This window comes from Stegostoma tigrinum, chromosome 17 (assembly GCF_030684315.1).
Source record: "Stegostoma tigrinum isolate sSteTig4 chromosome 17, sSteTig4.hap1, whole genome shotgun sequence".
Taxonomy (NCBI): domain Eukaryota; kingdom Metazoa; phylum Chordata; class Chondrichthyes; order Orectolobiformes; family Stegostomatidae; genus Stegostoma; species Stegostoma tigrinum.
In genome coordinates this window covers 28,641,536-28,664,440 of record NC_081370.1, presented here as the reverse complement: position 1 = coordinate 28,664,440, position 22,905 = coordinate 28,641,536, and the positions used below count along the sequence as shown (strand labels likewise).

Below are 22,905 nucleotides of genomic sequence, written 5' to 3'. Positions count from 1 at the left end.
GAATTCTAAAAGTGGCCTCACCAAAATCCTGTACAACTGCAACACGACCTCCCAACTCCTATACTCAATGCAGTGACCAATAAAGACAAGCATACCAAATGCCTTCTTCATTATCCTGTCCACCAGCGACTCCACTTTCAGGGAAATATGAACTTGCACTCCAAGGTCTCTTTGTTAACCAACACTCCTCCAGACCTTACCATTAAGTATATAAGTTTTGCCCTACCAAAATGCAGCATCTCACAGTTATCTAAATTAAACTCCATCTGCCCCTCCTCTGCCCTTTTGCCCATCTGATCAAGGTCCCACTGTACTGTGAGATAACCTTCTTCTCTGTCCACGACACCATCAACTTTGGTGTCATCTGCAAATGTAATAATCTTACTTATGATATTTACATCCAAATCATTTATGTAACTGACAAAAAACAACTCTCTACCACCACCGTTGGTTGACTTCCTTCGAGCCAATTGTATATCCAAAAGGGTAATTCTCCCTGTATTCCATGTGATCTAAACTCGCTAACCATACAGACAACAGATGCCTTCATCAGTCTTCTTCTTCAAAAAAACTCAGTCAAGTTAGTGAGACGTACAAAGCCAAATTCCAGCGACTACCAAACCCTGTGGAGGCTCGGCACAACCAAGCCCAACTCACTTATTTTCAGGAAAAAGGACTTGCTCGACAAGCACCGGGGATTGCCCAAGAACAAAAATTCCATCACCGTGACCCATTCCCAAAGAGACCAGACCAGCCCAGGCTCAACCTACAATCAGGCGGCCTTCTGCTCACATCCGACTCAATTATCTGCTGGAGAAGGAGGCTCGCACTTTATCCTAATACATGTAAATCCTGTCCCTCAGAAATCCCTCCAACAACTTACCCACCACCGATGTCAGGCTTACCAGTCTATAGTTCCCTGGCTAATACCTTATCTCCTTTCTTAAATAACGGCACCACATTAGCCAACCTCCAGTCTTCTGACACCCCACCCATGGCTAGTGATGATACAAATATCTCAATAAAGGGTCCAGCAATCATTTCCCTAGCTTCCCCAAAGTACTAGGGTACAGCTGATCAGGACCCATATATTTATTTGCCTTCATGCATTTCAAGACATCCAGCACCTCCTCTTCTATAATATGGACACTTTTCTACATATCATTATTTATTTCCCCAAGTTCTCTAGCTTCCATGTCCTTCTCTACTGTAAATACCGCCGCATAATACTCATTTACTATCTTACCCATCTCCTCTGGTTCCACATATAGATGGCCTTGTTGATAATTAAAGGGCCCTATTCTCTACTAAGTTACTCTTTTGCTCTTAATGTATTTGTAGAATCTCTTTGGATTCTCCTTAACTCTATTTGTCATCGATATCTCATTGTCCCTTTTTGCCTTCCTGATTTCCCTCGAATATACTCTTATTGTCCTTATACTCCTTCGGGGAATCACTTGATTCCACTGTCTATTCCTGTCATGTGCTTCCTTTTTTTTTGACCACAGCTTCAATATCTCTAATCACCCAGCATTCTCTACATCTACCAGCCTTGCCCTTCGCACTTACAGGAACACACTGTCTCTGGGCTTTCGTTATCTTATTTTTGAAAGCTTCCAAATTTCCTTTTACATGCACGTATCCGTCCCCAGTCAACTTTTGAAAGTTCTTGCCTAATACCATCAAAATCTGCCTTCCTGCCATGTAGAGCTTTAACTGTTAGATCAGGTCTATCCTTTCCTCTAAATACTTTAAAACTGGTAGAATAATGTTCACTGGCCCCGAAGTGCTCCCACTGACACCTCAGTCACTTGCCTGCTTTATTTCCCAACAGAAGGTCAAGTTTTGTTCCTTCTCGAGTAAATACATGCACATACTGAATAAGAAAATGTTCTTGGACACTTAACTTCCACTCCGTTCAAGCCCTTAACATTATGGCAGTCCCAGTCTATGTTTGGCAAGTTAAAATCCCCAACCCTTACAACCCTAGTGTTCTTACAGATAACTGAGATCTCCTTGAAAATTTGCTTCTCAAATCTCTGCTGACTTTTGAGGATGGGGGCTCTTTAGGACGATACCAATACAGTGATCATCCCTTTCTTATTTCTCAGTTCCACCCAATTAACTTCACTGTTCATAACCCTGGAATATCCTCCCTAAGTACAGTGGTAATGTTATCCCTAACCAGAAACGCCACTCCACCTCCTCCCTTCCACCCCTTTCTATCCTTTCTGTAGTTATTCCAAATAACTAAAAGTCACCTAAGCCAACACTGTGACCATTTAAATGTGCAGTTCAGTTGCAAACACAACTTGTGCACAGCAGCTCAAAATGAGGAGACTTAACACTAACTATGGCAGAACAATAATTTCAATACTCAGCTCCAATTTAACCTATTCTCTCAACTTTCTAAAATCTTTTTAAAAATGCACTTACCAAGACCTTTTAGAAATTTGTTCACTCCACTCTGTTCTGTGTCTGGCAACTCCTCCAAATATTGCTCAACTCTCTGCTCAAACAAGCCTAAGAGGGATAAAATAAGATACTATTAAATGAGGTCTTGAAAGCAGCTTCAACTCAAATGCATGTTTTCTATCCACTGCTAAAATAGAGTTCAGTGATTAGAAAAGGAGTTAGAGATACATATTTAGCATGGTTTATCATGAGAAATTCATTGAAGTAAATTACCTACATGTGGCATGGCATTCGCTGTATTTTAATCTGCGACCTGAGTAACTATATTTACTGAAAAACGTAGTTCATCTCATGATATTTGAACAACCAACAATCTGCAAAATCAATGTTAATGTAATGGATCTAGGAATTCCTCGGGTTTTTACATTAGCAGAATTGTTTAGGTCATCAAGTGTTGAACTCTAGCAAGCTCTTCCGGTGGTATTAAGTTCACTGACAGCACAAACCTGTAGTTTATTGCCTGAGATCTGCTAAAAAAACCCTGTGCCAAGAGTCTGACCAAAGAACTGCATGTGGCCAAAAGCTGTTTTAACTACTTCTTTTGGGTGCATTCCTGTCACTAATTAAATGGCCCAGATTTCCTCTGTAAACTTTTGAAAAATGACATTTAAGGCTGTGTTACAAATTATGCAGAGGAATTCATCTCCCTGTATTTGCTTTTTGTTTCCTGGAGCAAATATTGAAGCTGCCTAAAAACTGAAGTGGCAGAGGTTGGAATAATTATGAGTCTTTAGTTGCAGAGAATGTCCATCCTAATGTGGTTAAAGCAAGCTGGGTGGCCTCACTGAGCTGCCTACAGCTGTAAATGACAAGGTTTTACTTTACAAGCATTTCAACTGAAAATGCAGTAACCAGGTTTTAAATATTTGCAGCCAAAACAGATATGCCTGAGGGTGAAGTCTGCTCACCATTACCAGCAATGAAACCAAGCTAACATATGCCATAGCCAGTTTGTGACTTGGTCACATTACTGAAATCTGGTGAAGGCAAATTCAGACACATTAAAGGCTGTGGCATTTCCATTGTGCTGGAGAGTTTTCTGTAGACAGGGAACAAAGAAAGGCTTGCCTACAATCAAAAGGACGATTCAGTCCTCAATAACATATTGCCCACATGGCTCCAATGTCTAAAAGTCAGCTGTCCGAGATCCAATAGATACTTACAACGCATTCTTAGAAGACACTTACAAGTCAAATCAAATCATCCTTTACAGAAACATTAAATTAGTGATCAAATCAATCAGAAGGAAAATAATCATCTCAAGAATGATCTCTGATCCTTACTAACTAACATATTAATTTGAAACTTAATTTAATAATTGTTCAAAGTTAAACTTATAAAGGATTACAATGTTATAAATAGTCATTTTATATTCTGGTTTATTTGATGTTTGATTATGAATTATGTTTCACTGTAACTGCGTGATGATTTGAAATTGCTGCACACTGGACTCAGGTGTAACATATTGGAATTATTAACAACTTCCTTTGTTATGATTGTTCCAGTCTCTGAAGTGGCGTGCACATTTTGCTTTTGTCTGTCTGTAGTGACTTTGCAATCTTAAACCAGTTCATCGTGGGTTTAATTGGCCGTATCAATTGTCACTAAACTGGCAATATCCCTTATAGCCAAAGGGCTTCCATCTGCTGCAACATCAGCCTGTTCCGCCACACCTCCAACAAGGCAAGAACTGCCAACCCAGAAATATTGGCAACAAAGACAGAGATCGCTCGAAAGGCCTCGCAAATCTAGCAGCACCTGTGGAACGAAAACGTTCTGGTCCAGTGATCCTTCTTGTGTACTGAAGAACAAAACATTAACTCTGCCTTCTCTCCACAGATGCTGTCAGACTTGCTAAGCTTTTCCAGCAGTTTCTGATTTCCAGCATCCACAGTTCTTACTACTTTTATCCAGAAATATTGACATTGGTTCAGGTCCTAGTTTTTAACTGTGCCAAAAAATTCACATTGGAATGCCAGTGGGCTTCGAACAGTTCAGGAGATCTTTCTTCTAGACAAGTGCATTCAAATCTACACGACCGTTTATGACATTCATCTTCTGGGGTCAAAAAGGTGGATATTTTTCATTCTTTTCCTGTGGAATATTTTGGTCTCTGGGGTCAAAAGTAAGGAAAAAGGAACATAAGAAATAGGTTTACTGAGTAGCGGCCCTTTTTGTGTTTCTCCATGCTTTCCAGGGCTGTTCTTAATGGAGATGCACACACAGCAGACACAGGAAATTAGATACATTCAACTGGACAAGACATAACATTTTCAGACTCTCACTGTATTTTCTGTTCTGGCTGGTGTGCAAAGAATGTGTCACCTATTTCAAGGCCTTGTCAGCCAGACACTCTAATTAGTATGTGGAGGGACTAGAGTTAAGTTAAAAGACTGGACATAACATGCCTCACTTTAAGGTCTTTTTGGCTGTGCTAGTTTCTACCACAGAATGGATCTTTGTTGGAGTGCTCCAGACCATGTATGTGAGTTGGGATAACAAACTGTAATATTCTCATGCAATGTAGCCTTGAAATTACTGCCCAAAAACAGGAGGAGGCCAATGTCCTGCTGAACTAATTTTAAACAGTTTCTGTATTGTCCAATCTTACACAACACGAATGATGAATGACCCACCCATGTATCACCTTTACAGCAACATTATGGCACTGAAATTCTTCACTTCTTCAAACAGAAGATTTGTCCATTCTAACAATTAGTTTTTGTACCAACAATTAACATCAGACGGGTGCACTGCGGCATTTGAGTTTAGTGATAAGAAATACATTACTGGATTGCATTCCTAACTGGCCAGGGCGAATTGAGCATTACTTTTTGGGCCTATTATCAAGTCTCCAATAGTGTGTTCTTCATTATATTGCCTCTGTTTTTTGTAAGATGGCAGATGGAGTTCAACCTGGATAAATGCGAAGTGATGCATTTTGGAAGGTGGAAATTAAATGCTGAATATAGGATTAAAGGCAGGATTCTCGGCAGTATGGAGGAACAGCGGGATCTTGGTGTTCAAGTGCATAGCTCCCTCAAAGTTGCCACCCAGGTGGATAAGGTTGTTAAGAAAGCATACGGTATCTTGGCTTTCATTAACAGGGGGATCGAGTTTAAGAGCCGCAAGGTTATGCTGCAGCTCTACAAAACTCTGGTGAGACCACACTTGAAATATTGTGTCTAGTTCTGGTCGCCGTAGTATAGGAAAGATGTGGAGGCTTTGGATAGGGTGCAAAGGAAGTTTACCAGGATGCTGACTGGACTGGAGGGCTTGTCTTACGAGGAGAGGTTGACTGAGCTCAAACTTTTCTCTCTGGAGAGAAGGAGGAAGAGAGGTGACCTGATCGAGGTGTACAAGGTAATGAGAGGCATGGATAGAGTCGATAGCCAGAGACTTTTCCCCAGGGCAGGACTGACTTCCACGAGGGGTCATAGTTTTAAGATGTTAGGAGGAAGGTATAGAGGAGACGTCAGAGGGAGAACCCAGAGAATGTGAGCGCATGAAATAGTTTACCAGTGGTAGTTGTGGAAGCGGAGTCATTAGTGACATTTAAGCGACTGCTGGACATGCACATAGACATCAGTGAATTGAGGGGAATGTAGGTTAGGTTATTTTATTTTTGGATTAGAATTATTCCACGGCACAACATCGTGGGCCGAAGGGCCTGTACTGTGCTGTACTTTTCTATGTTCTATGTTCTATAATGCAAATTTTACTCTAATTGCAATGACAAGACCATGAGAAGTGTCATTCTTTGAATCATTCTCAGATAATCATTCTTTAAAAGCATAACGAGCAAACCAGACCATTTTTTATGTATTTGAATATTTTTCTTTATTCTGTCTTGGAGTGTGACCATTTTGTTGCCCATTTGTAATTGTCCTCACGGCTTGTCAGGGCACTTCACAGTCAACCACATTGTTGTGAATCTGGAGTCACATGCAATCATGCCCGTGTAAGGAGTGCATAATTCTTTCCCTAAAGGACATTAAGGATCCAAATGTGTTTCAGTTGATGATACTTGGTATGGTCACCATTTCTGAGATAAGTTTTACATTCCAGATTTTACTGAGTGAATTTAAACTTCACAAGCTGTTATGGTGGAAGGTGGACCTATGTATCCGTTGCAATATCCTGGGCCTTTGGATTACTTGTCCAGTGACATTGCTAAACTACCACCTCCCCAGTGATAGTGCAACAATGCGATAATCTGTAACAATGAATGGTAGAAATGTTTCAATATTTCAACTGTGAAAATCAGTTGTCACTGTGAGGGATTTTAGCTTTCAAACTTGGGTTGTATCCAGTGAAAGTAGTTTGAATTCTAAATCATGGAATGAAGTACGAGTGATTATACGCCTGACATGAAGGGTAACAGAAATTTGAGCTGATGAATCAAGAATGTGGCCACACTAAAACACATCACATTCAGTACTAAGTGTATTGGGCAAGGGTAAATTAACGTATGGAGGCAAGTCTGGAATGCTATATTACATCAAATGCTCTGTGATCATTACAGGGAAGGGTCAAATGCTATGCTGTTGGAAACTTCAACTTTACCTTTTGCCCTGCACTTTCGCAGTTCCCTGTCCTGTATGAATCCAGCAAACATCTGTGACTCCATGAAGACCTCCAGAAATCTTCGGATACTCTTAGAAGCGACTGACTTGCGGAAAGCTTCTCTTTGGAATATTCGTTCATTCCTCTCATTTTGGGTCAAAAATAAAGAATAATGGCCGACAGTTTCCACAAAGAAGCGAATGAAGGCTTCTGAGACCAGATTATTCAGTGTGTTACACTCTGCAGTTCGGGGAGAGATAAAGTAAAATTTTAAAACCTGAAAAACTTTGATATCAAGGCTTCTCTTCAGTTTAGCTCAGCTCTTTTCAGTAATTCTGATCTTGACAGGGTGAACATGGAAAGGAAATTTACTATTGTGGTAGAATCAAGAACTAGAGGTTACTTATTAAAATTAAGCTGTTGTCAATTAACATAGAGATGAGGAGAAATGTTTTCTCACAGAGGGTCATGAGTCTTTGAAATGCCCTTTCTTAAAAGATGGTCGAGCAGGGTCTTTGAACATGTTTAGGACATTTTTGATAAGCAAGGGCTGAAGGATTGTCAGAAGTAAGCAGAAATGTGGAGTAACCAGAGCTTTTTGAATGGTGGAACAGGCTCAAGGGGATTAATACCTACTCCAGCGCTTTATTATACTTTTTGCATCACTTTCTTTTAGGAATGCCCCTAGTAAGTGCAGGAGTAATTTTTTTTTTAAATGTTCTTTGATGGAATATGGAAATAATTGGCAAGACCAATATTTTTTGCCCATTCCCGCGTGCCTCAAACTAAGCAGCTGATTAAGCCATTTCAGAGGACTGTTTAGAGTCGACCCATATGGATCAGAAGCCACAAGTAGTCCAGGCCAGGTAAGGCCGGCAGATTTAATTTGCCTCAATATGTTAGCGTGTCAGACTTTTTTTGTTTAATAATAATCAATAATAGCTCTCATGGCCATTCTTAAATCAGTGTTCATTTCTAGATTTTATTCATTGAATTTAAGTTCAACTAAATGCCAGGTCAGGATTTGAAACAATGCCCCCCAGAGCGCCAGCTGCGTATCTGGATTAGTAGCCCAGTGACATTACCATCATACTACCAGCCTCCCTGCCCTCTGTCCTTTAAACCAGCAATAGTATTCCAGACAATCCTGTTCCCCTAGCTCTGTTCACCACCCCCTCCCCCAATTAACACTCCATCTCCCTGGCTCCTTTCTCCACTCAGCATCCCACTGACCCCTTACCCATATCTCCTGCATCTCTCCACCCTACAACTTCAGCAACCCTGCACTCCAACACTTTCCTATCCTGGCTCCTCTCCACATCCTTACCCCAGCCTAGCCAACGTTTGCTCCTCTGGACCCCGCTATCAATCACAGCTCTCTTCCACTCCCTGAATACCTGTCTCCACACTTTACAAATTCGCTGCACCACCTGCACTTCTCTACCAACTTCCTCAGTTCTGGTTATTTTGGAAATAGCACAGTAGAGGAGAAAAACGAGGGAGCTGTAATCAATACTGACACACAGCTAGTTTGCCACCATCAAACAGGAAATTTCAAAGATTCAAGGAACACTTGCATGTCATTGAACTGTACATAGACCTCAAGGAGTTTATCTACTGTTGATGATTGAAAAGGGAGCACGGCTTCGCTAGCAACATACGGGCCAATATATGCCTCTCTCACAACTTTGCTTTTGTATCCATGCTGCAGACTATGATCAAGATATGTCATAGAACTTCATGTAGTCAGTGACAATTATTTCCACCGCAGGTCAATGTTTTTTGGGGAGAAGAAGAAAAGCTTTAAGTCATACTTTGGAACATGTGGCTTTTACAAAGAAAGAATGGAGGGAGAATACATTCCGAAAGAGCCGAGGGATGCAGAATGTCATTCATGCACATTAATGTGTAGGAAACAATCCAAACCTGAACTGAGGAAACAAAAGAGAGCGTACCAATTTAACTATATTTTAGGATCAGAAGTATGATAGGTGACAGGTGAAGAGTGGCAGAAGAGTGAAGAGGTGGGATATGATGACAAGAGGGCCAGAATGAACAGCAGTTGCTGGGACAGAGACATTTGTGTCTATGAAAGAGTAGAGGTTGATGGAGTACAGTGTCTCTAATAACTGGCATCAAGAGCAGGAGGACTTTTGTTAGAGTGTCTGCCAAATTAGTTTTTGGATAAATGAGGATCTGGATGGTATGCTGAAAACCTTATTCTGATATTTTATACATTGGCTCAGTGGTGAGCACTGCTGCCTCACTGTGCCAGGGACCTGGATTCAATTCCAACCTCAGGAGACTGTGTGTGGAGTTTGCACTTCCTCCCCATGTCTGAGTGCATTTCTGCCAGGTGCTGTGGTTTCCTCGCAAAATCCAAGAATGTGCAGGTTAGGTGGACTGGCCATGCTAAATTATCTATAGTGTCCATGGACGTGTAGGTTATGTGGATTAGCCTTGGGAAATGCAGGGTTACAGAGATAGATTAAGGAGGTGAGTCTGGGTGGGATGCTCTTTGGAGAGTTGGTGTGGACTTGTTGGGCCGAATGACCTGTTTCCACACTGTAGGGATTCTAAACAAATTTATTGTCAAAAATCAGTACACTGAAGTCAAGTCAGAATACATCATCATTTTTGTCCTTTCAACAATTATTTTTCCCATATCATGTTACCTTTCCTCCAGTACAACAAGTGCTCTTAAATTACACGAGGATTCATTATTTCCTGGCTAACATATGGAACAGTGCTTAATGGAGAGGGTTCTTTTAGTGGAATGCTGGTTGGAGAATGGTAGAATTTCTGTTGTGTGGACATACTGCTTTAATTAACTAATATCTTTATAAAAGTGTTCTCATGTCTAAATGTTGCTGTTAGGTCTGCAGTCTTATACAGTTTGCTAGATCTTTACGAAACCCCAACTAGCTCCTGCAAGCATACTGGTGACCAACTGCAGCCAACTGTACCCAAGACAGCTGTTGGCATGATTACTCACACTGCTTCATGGAAAAGTAATTCTCTACTTACGGCACTAGATCTGCTGAGCATTTCTAGCAATTTTAGTCTTTGGCTCATGAGGGCCAGACTGAGTGCTATGTTGTTTATGTAATTGTATTGTCACAAAGTCGGGGTATCAGCAACAGCACTGCTATGTTGTAAATGCAGTTAGAATATGGAACTAAATTAGCCTCATTACCAATAACAGTAATAACATTAACAATGCTGCACTTTCAGTAAAATACATGTTATGCCAGAGTTTTGCTTGCCCCCTTCTGGATATGTGAATTTTACTCCAATAGGACTTTATTTAGAAAATTATCCATACTTCCATCAAAAAACTTGCAAAAGGAAACAAGCATGGATGAGAACTAATTTTTAATGAACTGTTCTAAAGAGACATATGAACAAATTCCTCACCATCATCTGATTCACTGTCTGAATCTGGAGTAACTAGTTCATTCTTTTGCTCTAGAGCCTGCTCTAGGGCAGCCTGCAGTTTCCGTGGTATCAGCGAGTCCTCATCATCCATCTAAGTAAATTATAAAATTAAAAGAAAACATATTTTGTCCAGTCCATTGTTTCCTTTCTGAATATCAAATAAAGGTTGTCTTTTAAATTCTGTTTATAGCTTTTGCAGTTTCTTCATGCAATGTGTCCCAAAAACTATTTGTTTCTTTTATATATACACTGTATGAACATAATTGTGTTATGACAAAAAATAAGTAGCACTGTTCTTCAAGTACAAAAGGCTTATTCAACACCTGCATAGAAGTCTATTCCTTCAGCAGAAGATAAAGGACAACTTTTAAAGCTTTTTTTTGACATTAATATCATACTTTGCTATGAAAAATATTCTTCCGTATCATGACCAATACGATTCTCAGGCAATAATGTTTACAATTTCTACTGTTAAATTTGGCCTTAAACATCAGTATAATCAATTTTTTAAAAACTGCATGGGGAGCAATTGCTCCTCCTTCCAACACCCTCAAACGCCTGCCCCTGCCCATCCCCTACATCCATGGCATGATGCCAAGCAACCAGTACCTGAGAAGGGAATTCTGGCACAACTTGGATTGCTAATTACATTTACTTCAGAGTTTAATTTGGTTCTTTAATTAGAAGACCTTAATGAGTTACATATTTAGTGAGATTTCTATAATAATTCTTTTGATCTGAAATAACTAGATTGTTTCATTTTGAAGAGTTGTAAATTTGGTGCAGGCCTGCAAAGTATTTTTATCTCTCACAAGACAATTTAAAGAACTAACTCTGTATTTATGACATCTGGTCTCCAACTTAGCATTATTGAGCATTTTGGAGGAAGCATCTGCATCAAAGATTTAGCAGATGTTTATTTACATAGCTAATAGGCAGCAGCAGGGAATTATAGACGAATCCTCTCAAAATGGGTGCCTCGAAAGGTCATGATATAAATAGCCATTAAACAGCAATTGACAGGCAGTGCAGGAGACCCTATGGCCATTCCCCTCTCGTACAGATATATTGTTTGAATGCTGTTTTGGGGGAGGGGGGTTGCATTGGAGGGGGGTTGCATTGGAGGGTGGCCTCTCAGGAGAGAGAAACAAAACAGTAACAGCCAGGTTTGTGGCACCATGGTTGTCTATCCTGCACAGAAGGGGAGGAATAAAACTGGGACAGCTTTAGTGACAGGGGACTCGATTGCAATGGAAAATGACAGGCTGTTGGAACAAACAAAGCTCTCGAATGGGAAGTTATGTCCCTGGTGCCAAGGTTGGGGATGTCTCACAGCGGCTGCAGGGCATTCTGAATGGCGGGGGCTGGTGAACATATCTGTACCAAACACTTGGGTTAGAAAACAGTAATTGCTGCCATGCAGCAAGAACTTAAAGTTTTAGGTTAAACAGGAAGACTACTAAAGTTATAATCTCTGGATTACCTCCAGTATCACACACTGTTGACTATAGGAATAGGAAGGTAAGTCAGATGTATGCGTGACTAAAACAACAGTGTAGAGAGAGGTCTTTAGATTTTTGACTCATTGGGACAGCTTCTGCATTAGGTTGGACCTGCATAAATTGCATAGGTTGCACTTGAACCAGAATGGGTCTGGCATCCTTGCTGGGAGGTTTGCTCATGTTTATAAGGGTCTTTTACTTTGCTAACATTCACAGGGATCAAAGGATTGCACAAGGTGAAATTTTTGAAAAAAGCATCCAGGAGAGGCTTTTGTGCCAGTACATAGATAATCCTCCTACAGATGGGGCAGTGCTGGGTCACATCCTAGGGAATTAAGCCAGTAAAGTGGTTGCAGCAATTTAGGGATAGTGACCATAACTCTAAGTTTCAAGTAAATGGGATCAGTGTAATTTGGAGTTTGTTGGTCAGCACACACATGGTGGACTGAAGGGTCTGTTTCTATTGAAGGGCTTAGGCCCGAAACATCAGCTTTTGTGCTCCTAAGATGCTGCTTTGCCTGCTGTGTTCATCCAGCTCCACACTTTGTTATCTTGGATTCTCCAGCATCTGCAGTTCCCATTATCTCTGTTTCTATTCCTGTATGACTCTACAACTCTGATGAACCTTAATTAAATTTTTAACAGAAGAGGGCAAAGTGCTGTTATGTTTGCCATTTCACAAAACTGAATTTTGTTCATTATTTAACGAGATTTCTTGAATTCCATCAGGAAAGGAACATACAAAAATGTTTGCATGGAAATGATCAGTGGTTCCATCTAAAATATATAGGAAGTGCTGGAGTAATGCAGCAGCCCGAGCAGCAATTGTGGTGAATGAAACAGAGTTCACATTTTGAGTCCGGTTTTTTGAAAAGGATTCACATTTTACTCCATGTTATTTCTGTTTATCTCTCCAAAGATGCTGTCAGACTTGCTGAGTTCCTCCAGCACTTTCTGTTTTTATTTCAGCTATCCAGCACCCACAGTAAATTGCTTTTATTTGAGCCATTCCATCTACCTTTATCACACAGTTGTGATACTTTATACATTATGATTTTGACATTTCCTAGATTCCCATAGCCATGTAAGTGTCCCTGGAGAAGTACTTTTTAAATGTCAATAAAAATCATTTTTTCATAAAAATATCTTTACATATGCCCATAGTCACTAAAGCAATTTGGTTCTGTACAGTAGCATATGAAGAAACAAGCAAATATTGGTGTTTGACTCTATCCAGCAAACAAACCCAAGGCATTTGTTACAAGATTATATTTACAGACATTTGAGGCATTGGGAGGGCCCAATAACTGAACAGACCCCCATTTAATGTTGACAGAAACATGATGGTCTTTCCCCGCTGCGCCTTGGTGGCAGCTGCCTCAAGCTTTAGTGTGTCCCTCAGGATGTAGTCCTGGCCTTAGAATATGCCAGTCTGCAACACTCAGAGGCCCTTGGTCTGGAGGACCAGCAAGTTACGGACAGACCAAAGAGCATCTTTCACCAAGTTGATGGTCCTCCAGGTGCATTCAATGTTTGTTTCAGTGAGGAAGATCCGGTAAAGTCCTCTGATTCCCCCTAGGTAATTCAAACATTGCAGTAGACTATACTGACTCTCACTTGTGCAGATGTACAACGTCACAATCCTCTCATAACCCAATATGTCTGACTTTTGCCAAGTTCTATGGTGCCTTTTGCAAGGACAGAAAGCAAGTAGGTGGGATTATTAGAAAGTACTCATTTTCAGAGGAGTTAAGGACAACATTGGCATATAGAGACCGAGAGGCTTGGTTACAAAAGATTAAGAGTCATTGAGAGTGTTGGAAAATCATGTAAGGGGCCTATAATCATTAACAACAAGTGACCACAACCAAGTTTCTGATCCTCTCATTCTCTGTTGCTAAGTACAGCATCTCCCTTGAAAACTTTTCCATATATCCTATCCCGAGACGTCCACTGTTTTTATTCAAATCTACCACTTGGCCTTAAAACTCTTCAATGATATATTCTGCCATGTTTGCACAGTTACCTTGAGTGTACTCTAGGTTTCTGTCAATGGCATTCACCTTCACTGCACAGATAGCAATCTTGACAAAGCTAACCAGAAGAATGTAGTTAAGTTTTCAAACGTGGGCTGCTGACAGTCTGTTGCGTATCATCATCTCCTTGACAAATCTCATAGCTGCTCTCACTATCGATTAACTATATCATTAAGGTCTAAAAGCTTATCCACCTTGAGTTTGGTCACTTTATAGGCACTCTTTGGCTCCCATAATAAGCTGTGGACCTCAGTCCTTCTTACTGCTGCCACACAATCTCAGTCCAAAAGGAAAGTAATTTTTTAATTAATTTGACTTTAACTTATTTTAACTTTTCCCCTCCCAACAAAGTCACCCAGTACCATTTTCTCACTCTTTCACAACATTACCAACCTCAATTCTCCCCACCTTCTTCCTCTCAAGCCCCAATCTATACTCTTCTCACCTTACTCTTCTCTCACCGACTACCTTCTTCCATTAATAACAGGGAATGCTAAGATGGTAGGAAAACGAAAACAGATGCTTTGTGTCTGCCCTCAGGGAGGAAGTTACAAGAAATTGCCCAAAAATAACAAAGATCAAAAGAATTAGTGGAAAAATGGAACTGACAGAAATTAGTATCGTGAAAAAAAGTAGCATTGGATAAATGAATGGGATTGAAATTTGACAGATGCCCTGCTCTGATGATCAACAAGGCTGAAAGTTGAAAATGCTGGATACAAAGATAGTAGATTATTGGTAATAAACCAGAATGGTTTCTCCAGCTATTCACAACCTATGAAGGGGTGGTATCTTTCAGTCCCAAAAGCAGCAGGAAAACAATTTAATTAGACCCAGTTGGGATGTCCCAGAACACCCTGAATTGTTCTGGCTGGGAAGGCTCAGCTCAACCTTTCTAATCCTTCACTGATACAGGCCATTAGACGTTCAATTAATGACAATGTAAGGATCTATTAAAGATTTTTTCCCACTTGGGCTCCTATCATCTCAACTCAAGGATACAAAAAAAAACTGAGAAACCAGTTCAGGCATGCTGTCAGATTGGTGAGGTATTGATGGGGTTCCTGGATCTGTGCTCGCTTGTGCATAAGTTGGGGAAACTCAACACAGGACAGGTAAAAGACACCCACTTGCTCTTGCTTCTGAATCCACCCCTCTCTGCATGACCCCCAACCTGGAAACCCATGCCCTAATTTAAAAGCATGTGTCTGACAACCCCGTCGTGGGAATATTGGTGAACCATTCAATGCTAGCCCAGAGAACTACGGAACCCCAGTAACTGAGTATGTTGAAGACAGAAATTGATACATTTCTAAATGGCAAAACCATCAAGAGATATGGGGATGCATGGGAAAACACTGTTGAGGTAGAAGATCAGCCATGAATGACTTGAATGTGGGGTGTTCATGTTCATGAACCAACTTGAATACGCGATCAGACTTAATGGAATAACTAGTTTAATCTCGCTTTTATTTCCTATGTTTTTCGTTCATCTGTAAGCTACATTAGCAAAAATACTGAAGCTTGTTTCCTTGCCTGTACTTTGGTCTACATTGAATGGCAATGGCCCCTGCTTTGCTTCCACCCATTCCCCATTTGGTTCCTTTCCAAAATAAAATGGAAATTGAAGAAAATGTGGCAAGTACCAGCATCCCACTGCTCATTGCCAATACGGACCATTAACCCACTGTGTCAGCCTGTAACACTCCATGAATAAAAAGAAATCTCAAAAACAGCTAGCAAAAGTACAGACTTAACTGGTAACATTACAATCCCAGTTATAAATTCACAAGTATTTAACAGTTTGGTTCTTATGCTGGAATATTTCTGCTATGAGTCTTACCTGTCGGAGGAAGCGATCTGTCCCTAGATCAACCATCAGTGCCTGATGAAAAGAATTTTGCAGAATTCATTATCATTGAGAAATCTGTAGACTCTTTAACTAAAATTGTTTTTGCCTAAACCCCACACAAGATTAAATATTTGGCCTTGACTTTCTGCAAATATGAAGTCTGCCAGCCCAGCTCCTCAGGAAAAACTAATGGAGGTTTACTCCAAGCTTTGGAATTCCAAACAGATAAGCAGTTTGTTCAAGGCCCATGCTATAAATGGGTGTCACAACATCAGTGCAAAAACGTTCACAACAATCCCTAAGGACCTCCAAGGGAAGCGATGTTAAGACAAGGGCATTGAATCTTTAATACTTTTAAGTCTTAACCTCTGATGAATTAGTTAGTTCAAATTACTGCAGCAACACAGCAACATCCTGAATTCAGACTGACCATGTAACAACCTGTTTGTAAAATGCCAGTTCTACAGTTACGCTTGCCACATACAGCAGGATTTACAAGTCACAGTCATGAATATACTGTACCACAAATCCTGCTTACGTTTCCTGTATATACATGTCATATTAAATTAAAAGTAGTTAGCTTTTAAGTGGATAGGAAAATGTCAGCAATGTGCCCATTATTTCCTGATGCTTGGTCAGTAGAGAAGACTCCTGTGACAATGGCAAATGGAATAGTGTAAAGCACCCTAGACGCAAGCAGCCTGATAAAGGCCCCAAGGAAAACTTGATTATGTCCAGATTTCAAACGTGTCTTTTCCTTTATTGTCTTCTCACAGATCAGTCCGTTCACGCCAGATGTTTGCTCAGTTTAACCCAGCAAGCCTTTGGTGAAAAGTTATTAGACATGTACATTCTCCTAGTCATGAAGGAAGATCAGTGAGTTGATGGCAGATGAGCTGCTGAGTGTTGTAAGTCTTTTTACATTCTAGTTGTGAACCCTGACAGATGTGAGAGGGACAGTGACACTGTGGTGCCAGTAGAACTACATAGGAAGCTGCAATGAGACATTTGATGATGATGCCCAGCATCCAATCTTGTGTGTGACAGCAGAACATACCCTGACAGTGCACAACAAATCTCACAATCCATTGTGACACTGGAGCTAGGTTCTCCTGAGCTACTCACAATGATGAACTCTGTAGCCACTTTTGTCCAAATGGCCTTCATCAGTCAGGACAGTGTCCTGTCATCATCCCTGGGGGGAAAAAAAAAACTTCTCTTCTCTCCTAGACATCCTTCTGGAGAACTCTTAGGAACTGTTGCTAAAGTGTACCATTGCCTTTTGCCTGACCTCTGTCAATTCCAGTGGGTAGGGATGCTCAGCAGAAGTGTACAGATGTTCCTGGGTTGCTCTTGGATGATCCACTGTCTGGGTACCTTTCACATATGGCATCCAGAAGTTAGAGCCTGGAAGGTCCGAGCAGGGACAGAGCCACCTGCCCAGGTGACTATAAAATTTGAAATGTTACACATGCACATATATGTCATGACCTGAGAACATAATCCCACGAGAAAACCAACACACCCCCAAGCAGAAGTCCTTCCCACTTCTGGTTTCCAAATAAACAGATTCTGCCACTGTTTTAATACAGAGAAACTCAGCAAGACATTTGGATAAATGTTTCATGCTTGTCAAATAGAAGTGTTGTTTAACAGAACCTACTGGCAGGAAATGCACTTCCCTAAAATAGGGAAATATTTTGAAGTACTTACCTCTTCTACTGGAAGTTCCTTCAGCTTAGAAAGTGAACTGGAGAGCAATCCCACCAGGAAGGGTGTTGGGCAACAGACAATGTCGATCATGGAGGATGGAAGTACTGGTATAAAGGTGTGCTGCCAGGAGAATGGGTACAGCAGAGCCACCACAGCATGGGCACAGCTGGACAAAGTGCTGTGTGAACAGGACAAAACCAATCAATGATTAATTCTGCTGTTCAATGCTATTGTATTCCTAACATATTGTCCGAGTTACTGAAGAAATTATGATAACCTTGTGCTAGGGATTTTTTACATATTGGAGAAAAGTATTTGATGAGTTAAAAATACCAACATATCCAGGAATTTAGATCATGTCTCAGGAAAAAGAGTATACCATGTGCTTTTGTGAGTGATTTCAACCATAAGATGTATTGCAGGGTGAAATGTAGAAAATAGGAGCAGGAGTCAAATTAGGGGCAGTTAGCTCTCATGTCCGCACATAGATCCACTGGGTGCATCAAACATGACACCCCTTTCAAAAATCCAAACTGATTTTGTATAATCCTGTTGGTGACTTCTATTCAGCCTGCATTCATGTCCTTTATAACAGACTCCAGCCAATTTCCCTACTACTGATGTTCGGCTAACCAGTATGTAATTCTGCTTTCTCCCTCCTTCCTTTTTTTTAAAAATAGTGGGATTACATTTTCCATGCACCAATCTGCTGACTGATCCAGAATCTACAGAATTTTGGCAGACGACAACCAACGCATCCACTATTTCCAAGGCCATCCCCTGGGATATAGATTATCATGACCTAGATTGTTGTTATCAGCTATCAGTCCAACGCTTTTAAACTGATACTAATTTCCTTCAGCTCCTCTTTCCTTCATGCTTCTCCAATATTTTTGAGAAGTTATTTGTATGTCCTTCTGTGAGAAAAGAAATAAAGAATTTGTTCAATTCTTCTGCCATTTCCTTGTTTTTCATTGTGAATTCTTCCATTTCAGACTGTAAAGGACCTACATTTGTTGTACCAGTATTTTCCTTTCTCATATATTTAGAAGCGGTTACAGTCATCGCAGTCAAACACCATGCTTAGTTCTTAAGTTCCATACATGGGTGACATTTGGTGGTCCTGTAAGGTTTATGTTTTCTTTTTGTCTGGCTGGTGGATACATTTTTTCTGGTAGCAAATTCAATGAGTATAATAAAATAACATCATGTAATCTTAACTAAACTCAATTAGCATGCATTGTCACAGCAGAAAATTGGTAAATTTAAGTTGCAATCACATAGAGATGTCCTCAAGTGGCATTCTATCTTGCAGAACCAGGACTGACCACAGCCTAATGAGCCTTGAACCAATTGCCAGATTGCATCAATTGAAACTTACATCATTCAGTTAGTTGATTCATTTTCTGACTTTACACAGATTCTCTCCTTTTCCCCTCACAATATGAATCTGGATTTAAATTTCCATAATTGGCATTGATCGTACATTCAACATTGCCAATGATGCCATTTTAAGCATATAAAACTATAAACAATCATATCCAACACACTGAACATTAAACAATTTTCTTTATCAAGGGAATGACCCAGCAGCTAGGGTGTTATAAAGAACAAAGAAACCTACAGCACAGGAACAGGCCCTTCGGCCTTCCAAGCCTGCGCCGATCAAGATCCTCTGTCTAACCTGTCATCTATTTTCTAACGGTCTGCGTCCATTTGCTCCCTGCCCATCTATATACCTGTCCAAATATATTTTAAAAGAAGCTAACGTGTCTGCGTCTACCACCTTCGCTGGCAACGCGTTCCAGGCACCCACCACCCTCTGTGTAAAGACCTTTCCATGCATATCTCCCTTAAACTTTCCTCCTCTCACTTTGAACTCATGACCCCTAGTAATTGAGTCTCCCACTCTGGGAAAAAGCTTTTTGCTATCCACCCTGTCTCTACCCCTCATGATTTTGTAGACCTCAATCAGGTCTCCCCTCAATCTCCGTCTTTCTAATGAAAATAATCCTAATGTACTCAACCTCTCTTCATAGCTAGCACCCTCCATGCCAGGCAACATCTTGGTGAACCTCCTCTGCACCCTCTCCAAAGCATCCACATCCTTTTGGTAATGTGGTGACCAGAACTGCACACAGTACTCCAAATGTGGCCGAACCAAAGTCCTATACAACTGCAATATGACCTGCCAACTCGTACTCAATACCCCACCCAATGAAGGAAAGTATGCCATATGCCTTCTTGACCACCCTACTGACCTGCATTGTCACCTTCAGGGAACAATGGACCTGAACACCCAGATCTCTCTGTTCATCAATTTTCCCTAGGACTTTTCCATTTACTGTACAGTTCGCCCTTGAATTTGATATTCCAAAATGTATCACCTCGCATTTGCCCGGATTTAACTCCATATGCCATTTATCTGCCCAACTCTCCAGTCAATCTACATTCTGCTGTAATCTCTGACAGTCCCCTTCACTATCAGCTACTCTACCAATCTTAGTGTCATCAGCAAACTTGCTGATCAGACCACCTACACCTTCCTCCAGATCATTTACATATATCACAAACAACAGTGGTCCCAGCACAGATTCCTGTGGACCACCACTGGTCACAAATCTCCAATTTGAGAAACTCCTTTCTACTATTACCCTCTGTCTCCTGTTGACTAGTCAGTTTTTTTAGCCATCTAGCTAGCACACCCTGGACCCCATGTGACTTTACTTTCTCCATCAGCCTGCCATGGGGAACCTTATCAAACGCATTATACCAGAGCCTGATATTTGATCCGAATGTTAGCCAGATTTGATCAGTAAGAATGCTTCAATGGCTCAGCTTCACAAATGCCTTACTGTGTAGCAAGGAAATCAGGAAATTTAGCCATCGGGATTCCCTTCAAAACACCACATTTCAGCTGACCAAGAAAGTTATTAAATTAGTATCAAAGCTTGTATGCCGAATACTGCTAGAGATTGAGTGAAGAAAACGTACTGGAGCAAACAGGAGCAGTTAAAAGAACAGTATTTTTCAGTACAGTTATCTCAATTATGGGAAAAAAAAGAATAATAACTGGTGTTCTAACTAATCTAATGAGCACTCCTGGAAAAACAAAAACTATTTGGGTGGTCCAGCTGTTTAAAATTCTAGGAATCTGAAAGCACTTTACTTCAGTTAATGAATTCATTTTGATAGCCTTGTTTTATTCAGTTCATGAAGAACTCCAGTTTTGAAAAGAAGTCATACTCCACTTGAAATATTAACTCTGTCTCTGTCTGTCTGTCTCTCTCTCTCTCTCTCTCCACAGATGCGGCCAGACGTGATGAGTTCCGCCAGCATTCTGTGTCAGTTCCAGCATCTGCAGTAGTTTGCTGTTATTTAAAGGCTTAGTTAGGATAGAGTTTGAGAAGAACACTTCTGTTCTGTTGCATCCGATTGTGACCAGCTTATGTCACGTTGGCATTTGCACAAGCATGCTGGTCATTGTGGCACATTGCATAATCACTTTTGGTTTTGCCTTGTGGTCTTGAAAGTTGACTGTACATTCATTGCTCTGCCAAGCCACCAGGTGGCAACATTTAGTAATTTCTTTTTCACTAGCATTACAGTTGACAGTCTTGTGGTAATGTACAAATTTCTAATCCTGTGATTGTGATGAAATGTTAAAACGTTATTAAAAATTCAAATCACAGAATAAATAATTTGGAAAAAGCACATTACTATTAACTTTAGGAGCCAAACAAAACTGTTTCAATCATTCGGTAAGGAGTTGCTTTCTATAGGTTATCTGCTGGTAACTGAATTCTAAATAACTGATGTCAGAGCACCTAGCATAGATATAACTAACTTAGGGTCTTTAGGAGTGAATTATGTAAGAGTAAGCATTGATTATTAATATGATCAATCACCTCAGTGCTGCTTTGTTGTGTAGCTAAAATCGTCAAGAATGAGTTAAGATTTCAAGAAACCAATCATTGTGAAGGGGTTAAGCAGTTGCCATTCAGTCCATTTATCTCCCCAGTTGGACTGGGTTAGACTATGCCAACTTTTTGTTTGACTCCGAACAAACTTCACATCCAGGTTCCTTTCTATCACCAAAACTATTTCCAACTCTTGTAATAATGCTTAGCTCTACCATATCACTGTTTTATGTTTGCCTGCAAAAAATAATTATTATTAGTTGTAAAGATTGTTGAGATGTCTAGGCGTGGTCATAAAGTGCTATATAAGTGCAAGTGCTTTCTTTTTGAGGCTATTTAGTATGTGTCCTTCTTGCTGAAGTTACAAACTCTAATTTCTTCAAAATTCAGCCTTCTGCATTCTATTACAGAAAGATGTGTTTGTCAATCATCTTGCTCACAGTCATATTTATTGGCTCCTTTGTTCCATGGTAACTGAATTTTAAACGTTCATGCTGGTATCCTAATGTATTTCTGGTCACACTGCACTCGCCCCAGCTCTATCATCACCTCCAGCCCTCTTAATTCCACGGACTCTGGTCTGCCTTCTTGGTATCCCTCCTCCTCAAGACAAAATCTTCAATATCTCTGGAACTAGAGGTCAAATTCGCTTTTATCCTCTACCTCTCAAACAGAAATCTGCTCATTCTTGGAAACTACTGGCCCCCAGAGTTTCATTTGTAAAGTTAGTACAATGTGGTCAGAATTGAAATTCTGTGGTGATTTTATGCAATTAATATAATACCATTGACTGACACTTTTTAACCAAAGTTTGGTAAACCACAAGTAGTGGATAGTCATTTGGTACTGAAGAACTTGAACACTGCTGGGAAAAAAAAACATTTTTGAGGTTTGTTTTTTGCTTTGTACTCATCAGAACAATTCACAAGAATGCAAATGTAAAGGGAAAGCTACATTCATACCACATGATAGGAGACTGCTGATTCACACATAAGGCAAGGCTTACAGCAAATGCTGAGGAAAAAGACTTTCTTTAGGATTAACATTTTTTTTAAAACTGAAGACAAAGGATATATCTCCTGCACTTACGGAGATCTGAGGCTTGTGACCAAATATTCTCACTCCCGCAAGCTGTGCAGCTACCTGGGAGCCAGTCACATACTTGATGGCAGGCAGGAGGCCTTTGCCATTGGTCTGTGCACTGGGGATCAGTTATCAATCAGCTATTTGTTGCCAGCCAAACTCCATTCATCCACAACCCTTGGCTCTAGCTCATCTGCAAACCCTCCCTCCACTGCTTGAACACACGATTGTGTAAACAGCCCTTACCACAAACCTCAGATTATTTGTTGATTAAAAAGTACAGCAATCCTTCATTTCTTAAACAGCTCCTTTCCAGTTTC

General features: G+C 40.5%; 1 protein-coding gene across 6 annotated transcripts in view; it reads right to left on the bottom strand.

Annotated features, from left to right (window-relative positions):
* Positions 1–22,905, bottom strand: part of dennd2b (DENN domain containing 2B) — a 403,328-nt gene that overhangs the window by 4,291 nt on the left and 376,132 nt on the right. For all 6 annotated transcript variants that reach the window (XM_048545174.2, XM_048545171.2, XM_048545172.2 and 3 more), the window contains 5 exons: positions 17,583–17,760; positions 15,861–15,902; positions 10,459–10,570; positions 7,042–7,281; positions 2,437–2,523 (listed from right to left, as the gene is read on the bottom strand). In XM_048545174.2, the coding sequence (XP_048401131.1) occupies positions 2,437–2,523; positions 7,042–7,281; positions 10,459–10,570; positions 15,861–15,902; positions 17,583–17,760 (659 nt within the window). The remainder of the gene's footprint in view (positions 1–2,436; positions 2,524–7,041; positions 7,282–10,458; positions 10,571–15,860; positions 15,903–17,582; positions 17,761–22,905) is intronic.